Raw genomic sequence first — 21,705 nt, 5'->3', positions numbered from 1 at the left:
AAATGCAGTGTCACAGCTGGAACAAGAAGCCATGTTGCTGGACAGCAACCTTCCCTCATGCCATGACCTGAAGAAAAAAAATCCTCAACATACATCAGGCTGAGGTTAAGGATTGCATCAAAGTGCATCAGGGCTGAGAGGAAGGATAAACATAAAGGGTATCTTGGCAGCAAGAGTCAGAGTAAGAAGGCAAAGAAGACCCAACAGACCTCTGCACCGAAGGTCATAACATCTAGGCCACTGCCAAACACCTTACTCGTTGCCATCGATGTACTTGGCATCTCCATTCCCGGTCCACCGTCAGCAGCCTCCAGCCTCCTCTTCTTTCAGCAGTCATCACCTGCAGCCGTTGCCAGCACCAGCCTCCTCCAGAGGCTGGTGGCTAGAGATCATCCCTCGCGTCACATATATATCAAGAAGCAAGCTTGCAGCATTTTGTAAACGGAGGAGCTACAAAAATGGCAACGTCGAAGAAAAGCACACCGTGGTCGACCGAGGAGGTGACGACGTTCCTACATCTCATTGGGGATGATAAAATCCAGCGGGAGCTCGACGGAACAACGCGAAATGTGAAAGTGTTCCAGGATGTCTCTGCACAGATGTCCGAACGCAGATTTTCGAGGACTTTCCTGCGATGTAGGGAAAACGGCAACGGCTTTACTGGAGTCCCTGCAAGGTACGCTCACTTCTAACAAAGAAGTCTATTTTATCCTTACATTAATGTTCGACAACCCGTGCTTTTATGGAGCCCCGAAGAGCTACGTAGCTAGCTAAGGCAGATAGCCTAGGCAGATAGCCTTAGCTAGAGCTATTGTTTGCTAACACCATATGTGCCATTGTTTACGTTCAGTTTTTCTTTTCTATAGTTGTTGTTGCTATTTAGTATTGTGCTGCAGTAGTTTGTGGAATTAACAAGTCATTTTGCTGTTCTAGATGATTACATTGGGACTCGTGAGGAGGAACATTCCCGAACAACGGTTGATGGCAGTGTTCCGTCCACATCGTCATCGAATCCAGAACGGACCCCAGCTCGACCACAGACACCAGCCGAAGACCCTAACCCGACTCAACCACCAACACCGAGTGCCATCACGACACCGCAGCGTGTGGTTCTAGGTAAGAAATATAAATGGCAAAACGACTGGAATTGTGTTTTGTTTTTTTAAACCTTGGATCATCCATCGTCAGTAATTAAAATAAGCTATACCACTGTGTGGAAATGCTCTGTTTCAAGTAAAGTCTTAGCTAGTAAGCAGCTAGTACAGTTGTGTGTGGCATCCTATCATATACATATATTTATATTCATTATCAACAGGCTGGACATAATGTAATTCACTTTCACAATCATTGTAAACATCTAGGGCCAGAACTTTCTTTAGTTCACCTTACTGTTGTTCTGTTTATACATGTTATTCTTATATCCTTGTGTTACCTGTCCTGTGTGTTTTCCTTATTGCTAATTATTATCTTATTGTCACCCAGGCAAGAGGAAACGAGGAGGAGAGGATCGGGCCCAGCAGGAACGGCACCATGACTGGGCAGCAGACTGGCCCGTCTCCTCCGTGATACTTCAAAAAACCTTAATAGTTATTGTACATATTATATATTTTTTATCTAGTTAATTTTTAAATGCAACATTTGTACTTCCTTGTTTATTTATTTTCTTTAAAATGTTCATTTTATATTTACAATTCCATGTATATTTATGCTGGCTGCAATACAGTTTTACATTTTTTATTTGTATTGTTTAATGGCATGCCTTTTTGATACAACATTTGTATTTTTATACTGCCATCAATAAAGTACTTCTTTGACTTATCTCATCTCTTGTTGATAATGAATGGCACCCAACAGAAAAAAAATCATAAACATACATGAATTTATAAAGCAATAACAAACACCATCAGTTAGGAAAAAGCCCCTTACTTTTAAGAGATTTAAAGCAAGAAATTGAGTTTGCTAGCTTGAGGTCCTCCTCTAAAACATTATTACATGTTTATTTTTGTAATGGTATTAAGAATACATGATAAATACATAATACATGTAGAAATTGCTCAATTGTAATACCCTCGTTCTACTAGACTCAAACAACACATTCCTTATATATTTCAAAGATGAGAGAACAAAATAAACCTATAACCCATTCAAGCTTTTAACATGTCTAGAAGAAAGATTGAGGTTATATTTAATATATTATTTTATGTTGTGGATACTTTAGTCTCCATCCATGTTTACAATTGTCCACACTTGCATTTATGAATATAGTTTTGCTGTGTTTTACACTTTAGTATTTATGTTTATAGTTAGCTTTGATATTCGCTTAATTTATTAGAAAGATTTTCTTTTCATGATCTGATATTTCCTCAAATGTTCTTATTATGGGGCAGTACTTACTGGTGCTTGAAATTCAAATATTTACTAAATATTCAATTCAGATAACATTTGTTTAAAAAATGTATTTATGTTCAATACAATGAATGCAATACAATGCATATGTAGGTATTCAGGTAGCGCATCAAAGACACCTTGAGACACTGCTACCCCAGGCTCTGCTGCTGGTGCATTCCACCCATCATCATAGTCCTCTCCATGACTCTCGCAGAGGTTATGCAGAGCACAGCATGTCAGCACCATGGATTTCACAATAAACAAGAAAACGATCGCTTCCACATCCTCCATTGTTGTGTGTGTTTTGTGAGTTGTGTCGCATTGAAAATGACGCCACTGCAGTTTTACCCAGCGTCCCTCCGCCCAAAAAGCCGATCGTCCCGCCTACACTGCGTTGCTACCCCAGGTCCTAAACTGTAATGTAAATGCGCCACGGCCTCGGCCGGCCAGCGAGGCAGCCCGAGGCCTGAGCGAGGACGCTTAGGGACGCTTAAACGGGGCGACCCCGCTGCAGTGGAAATGCGCCATAAGTGCTAATTTTTTTTTTTTAAAGTGTTTATTTTGTTAAAAATAAACATTTTGGATGCATGACCATGTTTTAGGCTCATCCTTCAATCACTGCTGTAGAGTAGCCTATTCAGTAGGCTATTCTTTTTTTAAGACTGAATAATACCTTTGAAGAACAATCATTAAACTAGTGTGTATATTACAATACAAAGGAATATATCCTAGCATGCCATCAAGCATTAAAAAGTAGCGCTAGGCTAGTTGTACAGTACAGATGAGTTAACATGGAACAGTACAAAAAAACTAAGTAGCCTACAGTAAACATGTCACATAATGAAATGTTAGTATATCGCAAAATTCAATGAAATATTAAATGAAATATTTATCACAAACGCCACCTCATTTATACTACTGCTAGCACTTAAGTCATATCATACAGAAAAAGCCGACTGAGGATGGCTGACACGGTCAGGTTCAGCAGATAAAAACCAAAATAACAATAAAAACACATAATCAATCTAAATCCTGCTTGTTAGTTACCTAGCATCATTGATATATAAGTTGCTAGCGATTCATTACTGAAATCTTACCTTCAAAGCTGACGAAGTCGCGCTAGCTAACTAGCAGGCAATGCTAGCTAAATTGGTTGTAACAACCAAGATAAAATATAGATAATTACGCTGTGCATATACAAATGAAGACCAGTATAAGCATCATAAAGGGCCTCTCATACAATATAGATAGTTGACAATTCAAAAGAGTTCGACATTTCAGCAACTTACCTCTGGAACTAATCGACGCGCCGTGTAAGTGAATGAGGTCCAACGCCCAAATGACAATATTTGGAACTATTTCGATGTCCATACCCCGGAAGTAGGCGCCGCCATTTTTTACGACGGAGGTCTATGGGAGTGTCGTAACTCTTGTTTGACCGTTATACTGCCGTGTCATTCTCCGTGACAGTTTATAATTGTCAATACCATAGCACAGTGTTTGTGACTTGAACCATAATGTTGTATTTATACGGTCCATTACATTAATTGTAGTACTAGATAAAACTGAGGATAAGGCAAAGACCTACACCGCTAAAAAGGTCAGCAGGTTGACCCATCACTCAAGATAAGCAGTTCAGCTCAGCAGGACGAGGCTGATGTGGTGTTGCAGGGCAGGACATTCAAGAAAAGGAAAACTATGAGCTGAGAAATAGCAACCTCTACAGAGAAGGATAACGCCATCAAGAAAAGAAAGAGGTTGTGGGAAAGTAGATTGGAGGGAGGCTTTAAGCCACCCACAGCGGTTCAATTGGAAAGTGTAACACGGGGAAACATGGCTAAAGGCAACTGTGAGTAATGTAAGCACTAAAAAGCGTTCTCATAGATTTTGGAATATCTGTCTTGTATAATAACTAATCTGAAAATATTTTTGACAGCATGTAAAAATAAGTCTGTGGGGCGATATATGGTACACCTCTAGTGAGTCTTATCATAACATGTTCACATCACTGCCATGAAATGGTCTTTAATCAGAGTGCAATCTATTTCCAGCAATTAAACAAATTAATGCAATTATCTTTTAAGCTTGGTACAGGGATGGCCTTTCAGTGAGCTGAGAGAATATACACAATGTTCATCCTGTGAAAATTAAATGTTTTGCTTGGCATTCTAGCTTGCCAATACATGCTCTCTTGATTAATGTGTTTGCACTGTTAGCCGAGGGACATATTAGTGGATTGTATTTATTAAATTCATTGACTGATGATTGCCATCATTCCACAATCAACCAATCAATGGGATGTACTGAAGTTGGTCCATCCAAAGTTTCTTCTATTTAAAATAATATAAGTACTTGGTTCCATGTACTCGTGGTCCTAAAGGTGCGTGGTCATGATGACTTAATCCATCATGCTGTCCTTTGTCTTGTCCTCTACTATAATAGATCATTTTGGTCTTCGATTGATTTTTGATTAGAAAGAACAGCACATTTGTTCCTCTCTTTGCAACCCTGTCCCCTAAAAATTACGTTCCCACAGAACTAAACTTCATTCTCAATTACGTTTAGCTAAACGTATTTTCTCCCACGTTATGTTTGTTATGAACGTATCTCAAATACGTTTATTTTCTACATATATTTGCCATTTATTGTCTTGCTTATAATAATAATAGTCATTTATAAATATCATTTTAGAGCACACATTTGAAAACGAGAATTGGGCTCGATATAGTTAAATTAAAATCAGTAGGCGAGGCTGTCATTTCGCCAGCTGTTAGTCTCATGAGCGAGGCAGAAAATAATAGTTTTAACATGCCAAAAAGCTGCTGTGCCGTTTATTGCACCTCAAACATTAAAACAAATCCAGAGTTACGCGTTTCTGTACTTCCTCTAAGAAGAAAGGACAGTATCAGAAGAGCTCTGTGGCTTCAGGCTTGATCACCGTTCAAATGACAGCGTTAGTTTTCCCAAAAGAGGGCGGGGCTGTAAAGTGACAGATTTTACTGTCATTTATTATTGAAAACCATTCTATTTATTCTAACGTAAATGACATGCCAGTGTTTTATCTTTTTATTTAGCGATTTTTTTTGCATGTTTAACTGGGAATGTTTTCATGTTGAACCGGAAGTACGTCACTTCACTTTGTCTTCTTCGTCCCTTTTACGTTCCAGACAATGCATGGCAATGTCCTCTTTGAGAAAAGGGCTTCATTATATAAATAGTAAACCTGTTCACAACTGCAACCTACTATTAACAACGAGCTTTTGAGTTGACACCATAGGTTGACACACATGAATCACACACGTGAAATATTGTGAGAATAGAAAACTGGCAACGTCAGAGGCTACTTAGGATCAAACAGGAAACACATCATATTGTGTATTTTGCTGTGAAAAAAAGGTTGTTTTATCTATATTTTCTGCTCTTGTGTTCGACTGCAGACCAGTACAGAGGTTAGGCGTATGCCTATGGATTGGCAGCACCGACCCTGAACTGCCTTACTTTGTATTAAAGATGGATGGTTGGATATTTTAACTTAAATCTTGGAAAGGAGGTTTTATTTGCCTTCAGATTGAATGCGGTAGCTTTCATATTTCACCTATTTTATTTGCTTGCTGATTCATGTTCAAGGTCACAGGGCCAATCCAAGCGTAGAAGGCAGAAAAACACCCTGCACAGCTTGCAAACAGTGTGTTATAACCAATAAAAAGTCTCCTAATGTATTTCATCTAACAGTACCCGATTCAGTCTTGCTTCCTTTGAAAAGTACTTTTAGGGTCTGATGAGAGAGGCCTACTCCTAATGTGAGAAAGAAGACAAAATGTCATATTCTGCCTGAATAACTTTTATTTTATCTGGTCTCCTCTTTTGACAGACACATTATGGAGATGGAGAGTACATCATCAGACAGGGGGCCAGAGGAGACACCTTCTTCATCATCAGTAAGGGAAAGGTGAGCAGTGCCTCCAGCCGACCATCAAAAAAATCCTCACGCTACACAATGGAGGGCAAAACTGACAAAATATACCTATATTTCAAGCAAAGCGGTAGTATTTTGGGTAGAAGTTGGCTGCCATCAATCATCTTGAGATAGAGGAGAAGCTGCCTCTGTCAGCATCTCTTGCAGATGCTCTGGGAGTATCTAGAAAGGAGACACTTTAATTTCACCTCTGTCTCCACACTGGCTTTCACGCCGAGAACAGAAGACAAGAAGTCCAGTACAGCATTAACACATTTGATGTGCTTATCATGTTTTTTTGTGCTGCTTCTTTTCCTTTTCATATGTCTCCCTCAACATTTTCTAAAGCCTTTTTCTGTTTCTCCTTCCATTCTTAGTGTTTTTCTCACACACCCTCCACTACCCCTTCTTCCTCTATATCGTTATGTTTATGTGTAGATGTTACATCCCCACTAAGGTCTAGGGGACCTGGAGACAATAACGTACAACCAATAATTATGAGAGAGTCAGAGTAAAGGTTGACAAAAGGTGTATTCCTTGTAACCTATCATAACATAAAATTAAACAGAAACACTCTGTTGGTGAGGAGGAGGAGTCAAAGGATTGTGCCAAACAAAAGAAACAAGCATAACAAAACCAGGCCTATCTCTACAACTATCCTTTGAAACCAAACTCAAACAAAAACCCTCACTAACTAACTACAAATAATTTGACAAAACAATATACAGGGGTGGCAACAATCCGCTTACCTAGTGTGTCTAAACAATAGTTAGCTAGGTGGTGAGAAATGTACAGGGTGCACGCACGCACGCACGCACGCACGCACGCACACGCGCACACACACACACACACACACACACACACGTCAGAGTATTCAAAGGGCTTTAGTTGCTAAACACAGCCGTGTTCCTTCCTCAGCAACAGGCCCAGAGTGAGAGAGAGAAGACTTCCTGGGTGCCTCCTTTATGGTCGGCCCTGGTTGCTGATAGGCCAGCTGAGGGTGAGAGGATCCAATCAGCCATCAGACTCAGGTGCACAGGCAGATACTGATCAGCTGCTGATTAGCTGTGCAGAAGACAGGGAGAAGAGAGAAACACAGGAGGGAAGGAAAACCACACATGTACAGCCTGCCTGGCACGTAACAGTAGACAACATAATTATCAGTGTTAGGTCATCTCAAATGCATTTATAATAAAAGTCTGTATATGAAAGATGATGGTGTGCCTTGATTGGTCAAAGAAAACAGAGGACTTTCACCCAGAAGACTGGTCGTTAAGAAGATTTAGTAATTTTATTGCCACATAAAAATCCTTGGAAACATACTCGGTAATTAAGTTTAGTTAGAAAATAATGTTGTAGGACACAGCGTTGCTTGATGATTGATTGAATACATACATACATCACATTCCCCCCTAGTTCCCAGTGAATGAGACACATTTCACACAAATGTTTCCAGTCTTTTTTATCATCCATTGAATAGATGCAACCCACCCACAAGGTCGGCTCAAACTACATCAGACACACACACACACACACACACACACACACACACACACACACACACACACACACACACACACACACACACACACACACACACACACACACACACACACACACACACACACACACACACACACACACACACACACACACACACACACACACACACACACACACACACACACACACACACACACACACACACACACACACACACACACACACACACACACACACACACACACACACACACACACTCTTCTGACCTTACTGTATCAATGCTTTAAACTTAGATGTGTCAACATCTCTCACTTTGTCTCCATCCAGACCACGGATGGAATGCTCTGTCTAGAGGACATTCCAACAAATGTTGGCATCTAACAACACACACTCTGCTCTTTATCCTATAAGTCCCTCTGCTTCTCTTTCTTCAGTGTTTCCCCCTGGATAATACATGATCACATTAGATTAGATGAATAACTATGCTGTCACTTAGGTGTTGGCAGCATTACATTATGGACAAAGTGGTCACGCTGCTTCACCTGTGCAGAACTGACAAATGGATGAAGACACAATCCTTCATTAGGCGAAACGACCGTCTCCATTCACTTCCGCCAAAAGCCACCCAAATGTCATCCCTTTGATTTGTAAAGTCTACCGCCATAGCACAGTGCCATCACTCACATGTCACCTGGCTAATGAAGTGGTCAGCACTCGTCCCAGTTCCTTGCAAAGATGGCGGTCACCTACTTGTAACAGACTACTGAGGCACAAAGACTTCTGTCACACTAGCTACTCTTCACTGACTGTAATTGTGTAACTACCTGACCATCTTGATAGATTGCATTCATGTCACTTTCTTTTGGAATGATGTGTAAATTAAATGTCCTCTCCCATACGTCTCTACACTGTTACACATAACAACGTCTTTCTTTACTATTTTCCCATCTTCCACCTTGTCACGCTATTCTTCTGTTTAACTCTCCTCCGCTTGCATTTCCCTCCTTTCACCAGGTTAATGTGACCAGGGAAGACGTGCCCAATGGAGAGCCTGTCTACCTGCGCAGCCTGGGAAAAGGAGACTGGTTTGGAGAGAAAGCATTGCAAGGGTAAGATTGTTCCTAATAACACTGCCTCTTCCAATTTAAATCTTCTGTTCTTCCACAGTTTCCGTCTCATTCGCTGTCACCCACTTCCCTTCTAATTTTCATTCGCAACCTTTCTCTAATATCCTCTCCCTTGTACTAAACGTGCATCTTTCCTTTGTAATTTTCTATCAATCAGCCTCCAGATCTTGTCTGTCCCTTTTTTCTTTTTCAGCAACTCACTATGAAAGGCGTGATGACATGTTAAGTGTTTGGAAATGCTTAATGCCAGACACACATAACACAACTTCTGGCCTGATTTACTGTAGCTGTTGCAGACAAATTTTTGAGATTTTACTCAATATCTTTTACTGAATCATAGAAAATCTGTTAAATCTGATGTGATCAGAAAGTCATATGAATCCAGATGTTTTTGTATCAGTTTCGATTTGTTCAGCAACGGAAATATGTTGAGATAAATTTTAAGCAGCACACATTTTTAACTGATTGGTTATGGAATCATATTTCTGTTATATATACATGTCAACCCAGTCTCACGGCATTTCGTGTTCACCAACACGATTTTTAGTCTATTGATTCGTGTGCACCAACACGATTTGCCCCTTTTTTTCGTGTTGCACAGCACGATTTTAAAAGCAATGTATTTCTACTGGTAACGTGTTTCGTGCCTGCAGCACGTCTTTTTCTCCGGTCGGGTCGTGGAAGACCGGAAGCTGTGTGGTTCATAAAAACATGTTCTTACTCAATATCAAGCCACAGTTATTGCTTTTATTTTAAATCGTATAATTTCGGACTTTTGTTGCCGTCTGTGAGGAAAATAAATGGGTCCTCAGGATACTGAAATTTGTATTTTTTAAATCTTTTTTTCCTTCTAATTTGTTATTCTTTTCAAAATAACACACTGTTATTTACTCACCAATAACACTCAATTATCCTTCCTTTTATTTATTGGTTTAATTCCATAATCTCGGGCTTTTTTGGCGTCCGTCAGGAACTGAATTTCAAAATAAATATAACCGGAAACAGACGTAGGCATTTCGAGCGATTACCCAAGATCCTCAGCTATGGTTTTAAGCTCGCTGATTGGATGTGTTAGCCGCAATGCATGCTGGGATTTGGTGTTTATATTATATGAAATCCGGAAAACATTTTAAAAGAATAAAATAATACTTAATTCCGAGTGCTCTTGCTTTTCTCTTTGAAAGTCATCACATAACGGCATTGTAATACACGGTTCGGCTGCATTACATATTACAGATCTGCCGTAGTTCTTTATTTATAGAGCCCTGATGAGAAGACCTTTGGAAAAACTGAAGAAATGCCGCCGAAACTGAATACTTGATGTGGATCATAAATATATCAACAATTAAACAACATCTTCAATTTCTCTTCACACAATACGTCTCCTTGCAGTATCAACAATAATTCGGCTGACTTTTACATTTGATCTAATTCATAGATAGGTTATATTTACACCATAACGGTGCACAGCTGATAGAAAAGGACTGTAGTTTTTAAAGATATTACTGATTTTCTTTGAATGTAAGAATGTAAATACTGAGTCTGAAATAGTATAGCAATATGCTGTAAAATTATGTGAAAGCATGCATAAAACTATACATCTTCAGATGTTGTACATACACACTAATAACAGGGTTGCCAACTTTGGGTACCTGGCTGGAGTGAGATTTTGGTATCATGGGTTTGATTACACATATGCGCACGAAATGACTGCTATCGTGTCAGTAGCGGGACCTTAGCATATAGGATATATATACAATATATACAAATACACAATATTGGACACAGACTATAAAGGGCACACAGTTTCATTCACTAATGAAAGTCAAACACATGTTTGTTTCCACTGTTTTATTGTGTGCATAGGCCTGTCGCGATAAGCAATTAGTTGACTTATCGTACGATAAATAAAAATGAACTCGATAAATTGCCATTTACTAGCAGTTTGAAAGGATGTACTTGAATTATTATTATATATTATCATTATGTCAGTGGTCTAAAATGGTCATACAACGGTGCCGACAATATTATCGTTTATTGCAATAATTTCCGGGAAAATGTATCCAACAAAATTAATTATCGTGAGATGCCTATACATGAAACACACACACACAAACAAATGTACAGACTTACTCCAAACTGCCAAATATATTAATTAACACACTCTCACTCTCATACTCTTTGACTCTATTTTGGCCTAGTAGAACAATAAGCAGCAAACTTTTACTTGTTATCATTTCTACTGGATCTTAGATCTGTAATCTATGGGAGGGCTAACCCATACAGTGGTGGGGCTCAAGTCAGTATTTGCAATGTAATTACATACACGCTCCCCTTGAAAGTGAAACGCCACGCGTGAGGTTTAGATTATTTCCTCAATCCAAATTGAACTGTATGAAATAAAAAGGCACATTTGTCATGTAGTAAATAAAAAGGGCGACCTGGAGCCAATCCTGCAATTTCCCCACAGGTGAAAGAGAGAGAGATTTTTTGAAATACTAACATAAAATACACATTCTGGTCCTCTCTTGAGAAGAAAATAAATACATCTATTACTACACAACATATTTAAAAAAATGAATGCCATTTCAGTTTTTGTTACTTTGTTCTGAAAACTGAACCTGCTGCTCCTCACAGAGAGAAGAGGGAAGAGGCTGTGAATTACTTTACTTTTTGGATAAGGGTGGATAGCCCCCATTGTTCTGTGTGTCAAAATGAAAGACAGCCCACACACCTATCAATCATCAAACCGTGGGGTCTTATTTCATTATGTGTTGATTTCTATCAACACATAATGTTGTATCAATGTATATAGAGATGTACTACAGCAAAAGTATTCTCCGTCGGGACTTCCTGCAACAACACCACGCCATTATCTTGATTCTGATTGGTCAGAAGACATTATCAAAGATGTTCTATTGAGAAGACGATCACTACGTGACAAAAGTTTTCAAAACCGTTTCTAGTCTTCGGTATTCTTGTTTTGGCGTGAGAATAGTTTGGGCAGCGTGAGAGCGTAAGATTGAGAGTGAAAGCGTGTGTCACACGCCAGATGCGTGAGAGTTGGCAACCCTGTAATAATACAAAGTTATTATGGTTGTGTGTACCTTGTGTGCACCTCCTAGTGGTTAAAGCACGTTATTGAATTATTGTTTGTATGTGTTATATTTGATTACAAAAATATTAATAGTACATACTTTCATAGGGGGAAAGTATAAATATAGAAATATAGAATATAAAAAATCAAGAAGCTACTATAAGTGATCTCTACAATAAAACAGTTTAGTGCAGGATGTACAAAGATATTAATAGGAGGAGGTGCAAAACAGAAAAACGGATTAACCTTTGAAAATCTTGAAAGGGATGTGCAAAATAGCCATACTATACAGTCTTTAATTAACTATTAGTAGAGAATAACGAGTAATGAATATACTTTATTACTTGTTTCCATTCATGTCAATTGCAGATACATGTTTAGTCTTCTCAAGCACCAACTATCAAATATCTCTCCTGATTGTTGGCACTTGACAATCACCTTACCTGAATTGTACTCAGGTGTAACTAAAGTCTGATTTAAGGGTTGTTTATATTTCACATAATTAATCAGAATCTGCAAAGTAACTCAAATAAATGCAGTGGAGTAAAAATACCAGGTTAACCTCTGTATTGTAGTGGAGTAGAATTACAAAGTAGCAATGAGCTGTCATGTGGGTATATATTTATGCTATATATTAATGCTGCGCATTATGGACACAAGCGATTTTCACCCATTTATTAATTATATGTTTTACATTTGATAACACCAATGTGTTTAATACTGGCAACTTCTAATTGTGGGAAAAACGAAAACGTTCAGTAGAGACGTCCCATAGAACATTTTGCGAAACACAATAGCCAGCATGTGTAGTTCTGGGGGGGTGTTCGATTCCAGTTTTGGATAGTCTGGCGTGGTTTCATTCCATTTCACACAGCTGTTTGACGCTCTGCGTAACCTTACGGGGACTGTAATCCTAAATGATAGCTGGGGATTATGGGTAGTGTAGTGTCTTCGGCCATCCTAAACTCAGAAATGTTGACAATCGCAATGATGCTCGAAATGTCCCTTATAGGCCTACGTCTGTTTCCGGTTATTTTTATTTTGAAATTCAGTGCCTGACGGACACCAAAAAAAGCCAGAGATTATGGAATTAAACCAATCAATAAAAGCAAGGATAATTGTGTGTTATTGGTGAGTAAATAACAGTGTGTTATTTTGAAAAGAATAACAAATTAGAAGGAAAAAAATATTTAAAAATACAGATTTCAGTATCCTGAGGCTCTGAGCCCCATTTATTTTCCTCACAGACGGCAACAAAAGTCCGAAATTATACGATTTAAAATAAAAGCAATAATTGTGGCTTGATATTGAGTAAGAACATGTTTTTATGAACCACACAGCTTCCGGTCTCCCACGACCCGACCGGAGAAAAATACGTGCTGCAGGCAGGAGAAATACATTGCTTTTAAAATCGTGCTGTGCAACACGAAAAAAAGGGGCAAATCGTGTTGGTGAACACGAATCAATAGATTAAAAGTCGTGTTGGTGAACACGAAATGCCGTGAGACTGGGTTGTACATGTAGACGTCGAGAATATCTAAAAATGCAGATATTTGACCTCAAACCACCTTTGCAGAAAACACAAATGAGGGCACAGACAATAACTTAGGCATACTCCTCTATATTAAGCTATATTTTAGTCCGAATCAAAATAATTTCATTTCATTGTAAAATGTTTATTTTCAACTGACAATGGAGATCCCTCTTATCCCACCAATTCACAGCCTGTCTTTGCACACAGCTATATCACACAGAAACTACAGGGAATAAGTTATTAATTTGAGTGGATTTGGAGCTTGACAGTCGTACAGTGGCCTCAGTAGGAGATTAATTTCATTTATACAATGTTATCTATAGAATCTTTTGTCTTTTTCTCCTACTTCCTGTCTTGGTTGCCAAGCTTTGTGATATCAAGGACATCTTCATGCGGTCCTTGACTGCTATAATGGAGTTGCACCCTCTTTTATGAATATTTGGCTGATGCCAAATAAAGATGCGATATGCCAACACATCCTCACTCCCAGGTCGGCCTATGTTGACGTTATGTCAAGTCCCCTGCCGGTTTTTTCTAACGCAAGGGGGGGGGCCTTAGAGTCCATTTTCAACGCAAGGGGGGTGCCCTTAGCGTCCATTTTCAGCTTTCCGGGATGTCCATATACTTCTATGGACGCTCATGGAAGCACGGCATTCGTTTGTGTCGACTGCCCTTAAAGGCAATGAGCGGTGGACCCGTTCAAATCCAGTTTTGAACAGTCTGCCATGGTTCCATCCCATTTCAACAGAGCTTGAGGACTATCACGTTTGTCAAACAGAGCACATGGTGTAGTCCAAACGATAGCTGGGGATTCTGGGTAGTGTAGTGTCTTCTGCCGTCCTTTACTCCGAAAAAAGATTTGTTTCTCCGAATCGAAGGGGAAAAATACAAAAGCATTGCACACAATTTAAACCAATCAATGTTGTTAGGATAATCTGGTGTTTTTTAGTCGATGAGTAGTGCAGATATCACTGTAAAATCAATCGTCAGTAAGGGGAATACTTACTTCCGGGTGTACAATTCTCCGTTATCCAATGAGAATGGACGCTCTCATTGCCTTTAAGGGCAGTCGACACAAACGAATGCCGTGCTTCCATGAGCGTCCATAGAAGCATATGGACATCCCGGAAAGCTGAAAATGGACGCTAAGGGCCCCCCCCTTGCGTTGAAAATTGACTCTAAGGCCCCCCCCCTTGAGTTGGAAAAAGCCGGCAGGGGACTTGACATAACGTCAACATAGGCCGACCTGGGAGTGAGGATGTGTTGGATATGCAGATCTAAGCCAAGCATGAATAGTCCTCAGTATTACAAACATATATATAATATTAAAGGCTGTGCCAGGAAAATATGTGAAGATGTACGATGAAGGCCACAAGGCTCAAGCGTTGGAATGTTTGTTTGGCTTGAATGCATCGAGATTAGTCTGCTTTGTCCTAAAGATCTGTGTGTCCAACCATTTTACATTTGGGTATTCAACAATGTACTGAGGGGAGTTTGGAGTAACCACACTGTAGGGCATACTGTAGGGATCAGATGACATAGCTATGGCTAACATTCAGTTCACAGCGCTCAAATACTTTCACTGAAAGAACACTTCAGTGTTACAAAGATATTTTGTATGGCTTACGGCATCAAAGCCCAGTGTCCTAAAGGGATTCTCACTTAGCTGTCATGACTGTACACCTCCCTGAACCATGTGTCATTAGAATAGAGGGAGGGAAGAGATACAAAAGTGTGTTATGTCTGTAAGGGCTCAGGTAGAAACAGAGAACATAGGCTCTCACGGGAGATCGTTTGCAAACATATAGCCAACAGTGTCAACATCAGAGATGGAGATGTCGCCATCTTGTGGTCACTGAATGTAAAAACTGGGTAAAGCCCTTGACAAAAGCACATACAAAAACAAATGGTATACACTTTAGAATGCCAAGATACTTTCATTGATTCAAAGCAGAAATAAATGACACCTTTTTGTTGTCAAAACACACCATAAATCCTTGTTTTTACTTTCAAAAGGAGGACTCAGGATGGTAGATGTGATGTTCAGGCGACAGCTGGACTTTCACAGATGGTTGGGTCCCCCCATATGTTGAAGCTAATAACCAATAGGATATAAAAGATGACTGAGCATTAATATGCATGCAGAACATGTGAGGCACAGGAAGCTTGATCTCTTGGCAGTGGGAGGAGCAGGTTGTTCCAAATAGAAATCTGATCCTTTTACACTAATGAGACGTAGAACACGTGCTGTTTGATGAATGACAGCACCCTAATTTATAATGGATGGAACAGCTGTGCTACTTATGTGTCTCGCTATCAGAATTTTCCCGGAAGTGACTTCTTAAAACGAGTGCTACTTTAGTGCAACTTAAAAGGAAGAAGGATAATTTTTTGATATGCACATACACACATGATAAATCATACATATCCTTAAATGTATCACAATAGTTACATTAATACCTTTGAAGTGTTTCCCTTAATAATAGTGTGCCGTTTTGAATAGCTCTTCAAAGCACCTTGAGGAGCATCTCATGCTTTGTCTAATCAAGAGAACCGCATCTTTTCTACATCACTAAAACAAAGTGCTCTCCCAACCTCAGTATCTGCTTAGTATTATCATCATGTTTTTCGTCTGCTCGCCTTTTGTCTTGGAGTGTCTTGAGCAAGAGAAGCCTATTCAACTACACCTTTGATGGTCAAGCATGTCTCATACATTTACATGATTGATATGCTGGCCATCTTGGACCCAGGCTTTTGATCATAGGGCTCTTCTGCAGGGCTATATTTGTAATCAGAAGTTAACTGTGTGGCTCAATAGACTACTCATACACTGCTCTGTGCATCTCCAGGCGTTACCTTTGTTCTGTTAGAACAACATATTTACAAATCAAAGTCTGTTCTCCTTCCAGCCATAATTGTTTTGTTCGAGCTTGTGTGAGTGCTGTTGTGTGATGTGTGTACATAAAAGCAGCTGATGAAATATCAGATTACATGTTTTTTTCTAAAGGGTTAGAGCTTAATGAATGCTTCAGTGCAGTTGGTGGATGTTCCAGGAAAATATAAACCGACAACATATCTCATGACACATTCTACTTGTCATGGTGAAGTGTGAACTTCCAGTCGAGGTGTACACTAGATCCATCTATAGCACAGACAATGTGTGACCTCCTCTCCCGGGGGCATGTTCCCGGAAGTCATGATAGATTGGTATTAAACACAACATTGAACTGTGACGTCACTGAATGCAATGACATTTGTTCAATTCAATTAAATTCAAAACCTTTATTTATCCAGGTAAAATCCCATTGTGTCAGTGTTAGATCACTTTCAGACCAACAATAGCCCTCTGAAATGTCACCTTTAGAGACAATGTTGCTGTGGGCATGTTGCCACCAACCTGATCTCACCAGAATGCGTGACTCCACCACGACTTCTTAACACCACAATGCGTGGTGGAGTCACGAACTTTGTTTACATTTACGTGTCGGCACCACGCAAACAACCCCAATGTAAAGTGAATGAGGCTCCTTTGTCGTGGTGCACACACGCATTTCTACAACGTCCCGCAGTGAGCTTTTATTCTATAAAACGTTTTTTTAAATCTACTTTATAGCTTGTAGTAACTCGCGGGAGGCTTCTTTTATTTTATTTGTTTTCATAATAATTTTTATTTTTCGTCAGAATGTAAAAATTACATTAGTTACGAATTTGTGTTCTCAAAAAACAGTGCATTGTGTGTAATGCAACTGTGATTTTTATTAAATTAGTTAGTTTTTAAGGAAGGCCAGAGCTTCAGCTGTGTCAAATAGATTGTTCCCTTTAGTTAACGTTATTTAAAAGATAATGATCATGTCCCCTGTATTGTATTACGAGCGTCCATTCCCAACGGAGAATTGTACACCCCAGAGGCGGATTTAGGATTGTAGGAGATCCGGGGCTTAGCCCAGGAGTTGTTGGGGGGATTTTTTTTAAAATATTGAAGTTAAAAGCATAAATCTGGTGCACTTTGAGAGCAACATTAACCCTACCTTAATAATACCTTAAAGGGGACATATCATGCTATATTTGAACAATATATTGTAGGGCCATACCTATATAAAGTATATAAATAGTTTTTCTTTCAAAATACCAAACAGATCCTGCATTTTAGCCATGCCTCATTTCGCTCTATTTGCTCTTTCCAGCGCTGTTTTTGCAGGGGGCTGATTCTATGAGCTGCACCACGCCCCCCTGCAGGAGAGGGGCGCGTGCTCTGAGATCAGCTGCTGGGCTGCAGCGGGGAGAAGAGGGGGAGAAAAAGAGATCTCCGTCCTCCGTGTTTTATTCTTATATTATTATATAGAGTCGTTATTCATTTGTTTTAAAGCTCAATAAATAACAAAGAAGACCTTTGACCGGCACTTTCCTAATTTTGTCCGGAAGATTTAAACTTTAACGGACATGTTGACCGGCGAAATAAAAATCTAACTGAAACTCTGCCGCACGGTCCCCTCGTTCCTTGGAAGAGCCAGAGAGGAGGGTGTTTGTCATCGGCTGGTGGACTACCGGAGAGAATTACAGCGAGGGAGGGATTGCATTGAATTACAGCAGCGGGAGCAAACGCTTGCCTCGGGGAGGGAGAAAAAGAGCCAGAGCAGAGTATAAACAGAAGGGCAACCATGCGCGGGAATTCTTCTTCGCTGCTTTTGTGGCAGACTACAGCGCCACTTACAGGCCTGGCATATGTACTACAGCGTCTCCAGCGCAATGGCCGGCCGTGGCCCAACCCCACATTCCCCTGATAGGTGGACAATTGACCAATAAGCGGAGCACCACTTCTGTGACGTAGAAAATAATTCAAGATCAGTCTGTATCAGATCCGTTGCAGCCCCGTTTTTAGAGATTTGGGTATGGAGGAAAAGAGAGAGGGTTGTGTTTTCTGACACTTGGTGAGTTCCCTGGAACACCGGGGACTAGGGGTGTAACGGTTCACAGAAGTCACGGTTCGGTTCGTACCTCGGTTTGGGGGTCACGGTTCGGTACAACAAGAAAAAGCAAAAAAAAGTCCCAAATGCATAATTCCAGGTTTGTTGTTATTTACTTTTGAACAGTAGTGCAAGTTTCAGTTTAAAAATAAGGAACTCTGACATTTTGAATAATTAACTGTATTAAACAGTTAAAAACAAACCACAAACAGTACCACACACACTCAGATGGCCATAGTATCTATAATGGCTGATGTCAAACAAAAAGGTTTCATCAAGCTGTAAAACTAAAAAGAATGTCTTGAAAATATCATAAATAATAAGAAAGTGTTTCAAGTCGTTAAAAAAATATGCCAAAAGCTTCCGTTATTTATTTTGGTCTCTCGGCTTTCATGTCTATTGGCTTCTTAAAAACAGCGGGGATCAGCTGTTGAACTGCTGTTGTCTTTTGCCGGGCTTCGGTGATTGGCAAATCTGGGTGATGCCTTCTGATGTGATTTAGCATGTTTGGCGTGTGTTACCATTAGCATACCGCACCGCTATCGAACAACGCCGACACACCGTCCTCTTCCGATCCACTGCGCATTGCTTATCGTTTTATAGATCTATTCTCATCCACCATCTTTGTTTGTGACGTAAAGAGTGTAAGAGTCACGTTTCTGAATCGGGCACTCTGAGTGGATGCAGTCACAGCCAATCGGATTCAGAGTGTTGCCTGTCAGTTCCGTTGCTATGGTTCCGTTGTTATGTGTACTGAAACGAGAGCCGGTATAATTCCACACGCGAAAACAAAATAAAAATTGGAATACGTTATTTTAGTGTCTTAAAAGTAGACTGAGGTATGAAGGGTTAACGTTACATCTTAGAATAGTTTTTAGTCATGTTCTGTATACATACTAACATATAAGGGTATTGACTTAGTGTGGTTTATCTTTTTGTCGCTGCTTTTAATTTAAACTGAGCTGTTGTGTTCATCAGTAAAGTGGAACTTCTGTGTGAACTATTCATATCTTAAACTGCACTGTAACTTTTTATTCATGTATTTTTTCTTTTAATGTTTCTTTTATTATCTTTTACTGTTTTTAAATGCCTTTGTCTGAATGTCTTTCATTTTTGTAAAGCACCTTGAATTGCCTTGTGTTGAAAGGTGCTATATAAATAAACTTGCCTTGCCTTGGTTACTCCATGTTTACTAGCTATAAGATTAACGTTACAGTACATCACTCTTTTTCACTTCTTACTCAGTCAGCCAGAGTGCAGATATCACAATTAGATTCACAAACCTGAAACATCATCCATTCTTCACTGCTGGTGATGACATTGTTGTCAGTTGCTGATGCTGCTGCTGCTGCTGCTGCAGCTTGTGGCGCCTGCTTCGATGAAAATAACTTTCTAATATCCATAACTTTATAGGCTATTAGCTTAAAACTCCTCAGGCACGAGGAAGGATCACTTCTTCTTCAGGGCAGGGAAGGCTACGCAGTACGCAGGCTAATGTCCCGCAGCGACTGCCTCTCTGGTGGACTCCGGGTACTGCACATTACTCCCGAGACATTTAAAAAAAAAAAAAATAATAATAATAATTTAATTTTGTGAAAGTGAAACATCCGGGGCTTTTCAGAAAACATCCGGGGCTTGAGCCCAAGTAGCCACCCCCTAGCGCCGCCTCTGGGCGGAAGTAAGTATTATCCTTACTGTCGATTGATTTTACAGTGATATCTGCACTACTCATCGACTAAAAAACACCAGATTATCCTTGTTAATTACACAACATTGATTTGTTTGAATTGCGTGCAATGCTTTTGTATTTTCCCCCTTCGATTCGGAGAAACAAATGTTTTTTCGGAGTTTTAGGATGGCCGAAGACACTACACTACCCAGAATCCTCAGCTTTCGTTTGGAACTACACCATGTGCTTAGCTTGACAAACCCGTGATCAGTCCTCAACCTCTGTGATTGGATGTTGGAGTGGCAGTGTACGAAGTTTACACAGAGCGTCAAAAAGGACTTTGAAATGGAATGAAACCCATCGACGGCACACTATTCAAAACAGGAATCGAACGTGTCCTACCCCCCCCCTTAGGTCACAGGCTCCTCCAACAGTACTACGCAATAAAACAGATAGGCTTACACAGAAAAAAAATAGTGCAATAAGAGTCTACAAGTGATTGAAATATGATATATTAGATAAATAATTTCTAAGTAGCAGCCAGATGAATGTTGTTTCTAAGTTCAGGTGTTTAATAATCGTATAGCCTGTGGGATGAAGCTGTCTCTGTGTCTGGTGGTTTTAGTCCGGATGCTGCGGTACCGCCTGCCAGACGGCAGCAGACAGAACAGTTTGTGGCTGAGGTGATGGGGGTCTTTTATAATCCTGAGGGCTTTCTTTAAGGTTAACCTGGTATTTTTACTCCACTACATTTATTTTAGTTACTTTACAGATTTGGATTAATGATGTGAAATATAAACAGCCCTTAAATCAGACTTTAGTTACACCTGAGTGAAATTCAGTGAAGGTGATTGTCAAGTGCCAACAATCAGGCGAGATATTTGATAGTTGGTGCTTGAGAAGACTAAATATTTATCTGCAGATCCGTTTAAGGCATATTCATTACTCGTTATTCTCGAATAGTTAATTAAAGACTGTATATAATTGCTATTTTGCACATCCCTTTCAAGATTTCAAGATTTTCTAAGGTTTATTGACATATCATATACGCAATAGTGTAGTTATGCAATTAATGAAAAACTTGGGTCACAGGTTCCTCAACAGTGCATTACAAGACATCTATCAATATGTGTGTATACTTCCACCATTACACTGTCGTATTCTGCACATTTCTTATACTATCTACATACATAAGATTATAATTAATGTGTATAATATCAGTTAAAATAAGTGCTTCAACATAGTTAACATTGCAGGAAAGTTGATTGTCAAGTTCCAAAACAAACCATGCAATTTAGACTTTGTCAGGCTTAATATTTATCTGTAGATAGATACCCCCAAAGCTTTTTTCCTATTTAAAAGAAGACCTTAACCTAAGGTATTCTTTAATGTTTAAATAAAGCCTTATTAGTTAGCACATCCTCCTATCAGGCACTAAACTGTTTTATTCTAGATATCATTTGAGTAT

General features: G+C 39.6%; 1 protein-coding gene across 2 annotated transcripts in view; it reads left to right on the top strand.

Moving 5' to 3' along the window:
- LOC117459643 (cGMP-dependent protein kinase 1) overlaps positions 1–21,705 on the top strand; it is a 130,394-nt gene that overhangs the window by 73,478 nt on the left and 35,211 nt on the right. For both annotated transcript variants that reach the window (XM_034100667.2, XM_034100665.2), the window contains exons 6-7: positions 6,260–6,337; positions 8,861–8,955. In XM_034100667.2, coding sequence (XP_033956558.1) covers positions 6,260–6,337; positions 8,861–8,955 — 173 coding nt within the window. The remainder of the gene's footprint in view (positions 1–6,259; positions 6,338–8,860; positions 8,956–21,705) is intronic.

The sequence above is a fragment of the Pseudochaenichthys georgianus genome, chromosome 15 (assembly GCF_902827115.2).
Source record: "Pseudochaenichthys georgianus chromosome 15, fPseGeo1.2, whole genome shotgun sequence".
NCBI lineage: Eukaryota > Metazoa > Chordata > Actinopteri > Perciformes > Channichthyidae > Pseudochaenichthys > Pseudochaenichthys georgianus.
This window is presented reverse-complemented; position numbering and strand designations above follow the sequence as displayed.